This window comes from Parus major, chromosome 10, assembly GCF_001522545.3.
Source record: "Parus major isolate Abel chromosome 10, Parus_major1.1, whole genome shotgun sequence".
In the NCBI taxonomy this organism is placed as follows: domain Eukaryota; kingdom Metazoa; phylum Chordata; class Aves; order Passeriformes; family Paridae; genus Parus; species Parus major.
Genome location: NC_031779.1, coordinates 19,758,980 through 19,763,139, shown reverse-complemented (window position 1 = coordinate 19,763,139; position 4,160 = coordinate 19,758,980). Strand labels below are relative to the sequence as shown.

Here is a 4,160-nt window from a genome sequence, read left to right as displayed (position 1 = left end):
GCGCACATGACTCAGCAGACGGTGCCGAGGGACGCGGTGTCCCCGGGGCACCTGGGAGGAGGAGGAGGAGGAGGAGGAGGAGGAGGCTCAGGAGATGCCTGGCGGCGGGGGCTGCTCGGCAGAGGGAGAGCACTCTCTGGGGGAGCTGTGCCCGGTGCTGGGGGGTCGCTGGAGGGGGGGATGCTGGCACTGGGGGATCCCCTGTTTCCCGGCCATCCCCGTGCTGCCCCGCTCTGCCCTGCAGGGCTGTGCCTCCGGGTGCATCAGGAGAGGCGTCTGAAGACGCAGTGAGGGCAGCTTTGCCTGTCTTAATGGTGGCTTTTTCCTCAAATTTTGAATTTTTGGGTTCAAATGTGCAGGTCAATAACAACCCCTGACCATGAGTTGGGGTGTGCAAAAAGCTCTAAAATCTCCTCTACCATCTGATCCAAATAATGAAATGGGGTGGAACAGATGTGTAGAAGCTGGATCAGTGACCATGAGCCTGTGGCCACCAGCTCTGATATGTTCCTGCTTTTTCCAAACAGCCCAGACACCAAACTCCACCTTTTTTCCTCTTTTCTGTCCAAAATGGCATCTCTTCCCCCCCTTCACAGGAAAGACCTCTTTCCAAGTTGTTTCCTTCTGTTCTCTTCTGTAAAATCAAAATCCAGATCACATTTTCCCAATTTCCCACATTCTGGATGGCACATGTGCTGCTTTCTTGCCTTTTCCTGTCACTTCCCAAGTGGTTTTGGCCGTGGGGGCCGGGACACGCGATGAGCAGAGGAGGGAGAGAAAGAACAGGGAGAAACAGTGAAACCCGAAGCTGGGAGCTGATGGCTCTGATCCCACATGTGTGGGGAGCGGCTGGGGGGGCTGCTCCCCGCCTGCACATTTTGGGATCCAAATGCTCAGGATTTTTCTGCCATTTTCTCTCCAAGCTGTGTTTATTGAGTTGCTGTGAAGGCTTTTTCGGGAAACAAGGATGGGGTTTGTATTGGGCACCCATCAGGATTTCCAGATCCTGGTTCTGGTGGGGTTCAGAGGTACTGAGGAGTCGGTGACAGCTCGAGGAGCCCTGACAGCTCTGCCACGTTTCTTCATCTGCCTCATCCACCGATTGAATCCCCATCCCTGCAGGGATTTAAAAGCTGTGTGGATGTGGCACTTGGGGACAATGGTGGGTTAGTGGTGGCCTTGGCAGTGTTGTGATCGGGTGGACTTGATGATCTCAGAGGGCTTTTCCAGCCCTCTGTGCACGTGGGGCTCTGTGAGTCTGTGATGCCCATTCCACCAGGACAGACCCAGCACAACATGTCCCTGTGTCTGTCACTGAGCCAGAGGCTCACACTGATCCCCAGCACAGCAGCAGCCCGGGATGCCCTCAGCTCCTGGGATGTGCTCGGTTCCTGGGATGTGTTTGGTTCCTGGGACGTGCTCGGTTCCTGGGATGTGCTCGGTTCCTGGGATGTGCTCGGCTCCTGGGATGTGCTTGGCTCCTGGGATGTGCTTGGCTCCTGGGATGTGTTTGGTTCCTGGGATGTGTTTGGTTCCTGGGATGTGTTTGGTTCCTGGGATGTGCTCGGCTCCTGGGATGCCCTCAGTCCCTGGGATTCCCTCAGCCCTGGGATCCCAGGATGCCCTCAGCCCTGGGATCCCGGGATTCCCTCAGTCCCTGGGATCCTGGGATTCCCTCAGTCCCTGGGATCCCGGGATTCCCTCAGTCCCTGGGATCCCGGGATTCCCTCAGTCCCTGGGATCCCAGGATGCCCTCAGCCCCTGGCAGTGCCGGGCAGCCGCTCCCCCCTGTGCCCACAGATCGCGTCCCTGCTCAAGGACCACGAGCGCATCCAGGCCAGCCAGAGCAGCGCGCCCAGCGACGATGACAGCGACATCAAGAAGATCAAGAAGGTGGGTGGTGGCGAGGGTTGGCACAGGGGGGGCCCAGCAGGCACGGCAGACGCGCTCCCTGCGGGGCTGAAGGAGGTGTCTGAGCAAGTGCTTCTGCCTGCAGTGTTTTTGGGGGGAAATGTGTTCTGCCCAAGTGGGAGCTCATCTCTTGGCAGGGCACTCCCGGCAGTCCTGGCAGCACGAGGTGTCCTGGTCAGTGCTGGCTCCTGCACCAGCAGCCCCTCTGACTTCTGTTCCCATGGCTGTCACAGCTGTTATTTTGGCAAAGGAAAAGCCAGAACCCTGGCAGTGTTCCCACAGGGAGCAAGAGACCGGCCCCGGGCACCCCCCGTGCTGGGGCCAGAGCTCTGGGCACAGAGCAGGACCTGCTGCAGGTGCTCAGTTACACAAGGGAGGGATCTTAAACCTCTTATCCTTCCCCCACATCGTGGGCTGCCACACCTTCCACTATCCCAGCTTGCTCCAAGCCCCATCCGAGCGTCCCGTGGGCACTTCAGGGACGGGGCAGCCGCGGCTGCTCAGGGCAGCCTGTGCCAGGAATTTACGGGAGTTGCTGCATTCCCAGCCTGGAGGGTTCGGAGCAGCAGCGGGAAGGGGCAGCAGCACACACACACACCTCCTACAGAGCCAGGGAACCTCCCGGCTGCCAGGGCCGAGCCGGGGTCCCTGCCTGGCCCCAGTCCCGTCCTTAACTGCCAGGCACCGCTCCCTCAGGTGCAGAGCTTCCTGCGGGGCTGGCTGTGCCGGAGGAAGTGGAAGACCATCATTCAGGACTACATCAGGTCCCCCCACGCTGACAGCATGCGCAAGAGGAACCAGGTGGTGTTCAGCATGCTGGAGGCTGAGGCCGAGTACGTCCAGCAGCTCCACATCCTCGTCAACAACTTCCTGCGGCCGCTGCGGATGGCAGCCAGCTCCAAGAAGCCGCCCATCACACACGACGATGTCAGCAGCATTTTCCTCAACAGGTGAGCTCTGCCCTGGGCTCCTGGAGCTCTGTGGCACCGCAGCAGCTCTGGGCACCCGCTGCCCAGTGCCAGGGTTCCCCGGGAATCTGCAGCTCCATCCTTCCTGTGCCTCCAGGAACCCTCTGCACTGCCTGGAGCAGCTGCCCCCAGCCAGCCCAAGGGCTGCCCTGCTCCCCCTGGGGTTTTCTCTCATTCCTTGTTATTTACCTCTTGTTCATCTGTTTGTTCTTGGTTTGGCTTAGTCCTCTCTTGGTTCCTTTTCCAGCGAAACAATCATGTTTTTGCACCAAATTTTCTACCAAGGCCTGAAGGCGCGGATCTCCAGCTGGCCCACGCTGGTGCTGGGTGAGTGCTGCCTCCTCCTCCTCCTCCTGCTGCTGCTCCTTCTCCCCCTGCAGCTCCACAGCATCATTTGCCAACCAGCAGCAAAGCACTCTGCCACTGCACACCGTGTCCTGGCTGGGTTGTGTCAGGCAGAGTGAAAACCCCAGTGACCAAGCTCTGGTGTTCCTGGCTCTGCTGGCAGCTGGGGGCTGGCACTGGCCCGTGCACAGGGAGGCTGATGCTGGAGAGCACCACTGTGTCCCATCAGACCCTCCTTAAACTCGGGCTGGGCAGAGCTGGGGCCACCAGGAGAGCTCGGGGCCGCTCTGGGTGGCTGAGGGGGCTGAGGGGGCTGTGCTGGGCTCCTCTGCTGGAGCAGCCCACCCACACCCCTGCCCTGCCTGCAGCCGACCTGTTCGACATCCTGCTGCCCATGCTGAACATCTACCAGGAGTTTGTGCGGAACCACCAGTACAGCCTGCAGATCCTGGCCCACTGCAAGCAGAACCGCGACTTCGACAAGCTGCTCAAGCACTACGAGGCCAAGCCTGACTGCGAGGAGAGGACCCTGGAGACCTTCCTCACCTACCCCATGTTCCAGGTGACCCTGGAGCCAGGGCTGGCCCCAGGGCCCTGAGGGAGATGGGGTAGACAGCGCAAACCCCATCCCCACAGCTGGCACTGGATGGAGGAAGGGCAAAGCCTGGGTGAAGGGGGCCTGGGGCTGGAGCCTGGTGGTCCCAGACGGCTCCTGGGACCTGCCTGGGCCATCGCTGGTGGAGGACTTGGGGGGCTCCCCGGTTATCCTGAACCCCTGGGACTGGGGCAGGGAGCAGCAGGGCCCTGGGCACAGCCCCACCTCGTTCCCCCTCTTCATCCAGCTTTGGCACAAGGAGCTTTGAAGCTTTAACCTCTCAGATCAGGGTGTCCCCAGCCATGGCAGGAGCAGCCCAGGGTGGGCCCTGCTGTCCCCAG

At 60.6% G+C, this 4,160-nt stretch overlaps 1 protein-coding gene across 2 annotated transcripts in view; it reads left to right on the top strand.

Moving 5' to 3' along the window:
* RASGRF1 (Ras protein specific guanine nucleotide releasing factor 1) overlaps positions 1-4,160 on the top strand; it is a 28,436-nt gene that overhangs the window by 10,655 nt on the left and 13,621 nt on the right. For both annotated transcript variants that reach the window (XM_015639431.2, XM_015639430.3), the window contains exons 4-7: positions 1,801-1,893; positions 2,608-2,861; positions 3,127-3,206; positions 3,593-3,786. In XM_015639431.2, the coding sequence (XP_015494917.1) occupies positions 1,801-1,893; positions 2,608-2,861; positions 3,127-3,206; positions 3,593-3,786 (621 nt within the window). The remainder of the gene's footprint in view (positions 1-1,800; positions 1,894-2,607; positions 2,862-3,126; positions 3,207-3,592; positions 3,787-4,160) is intronic.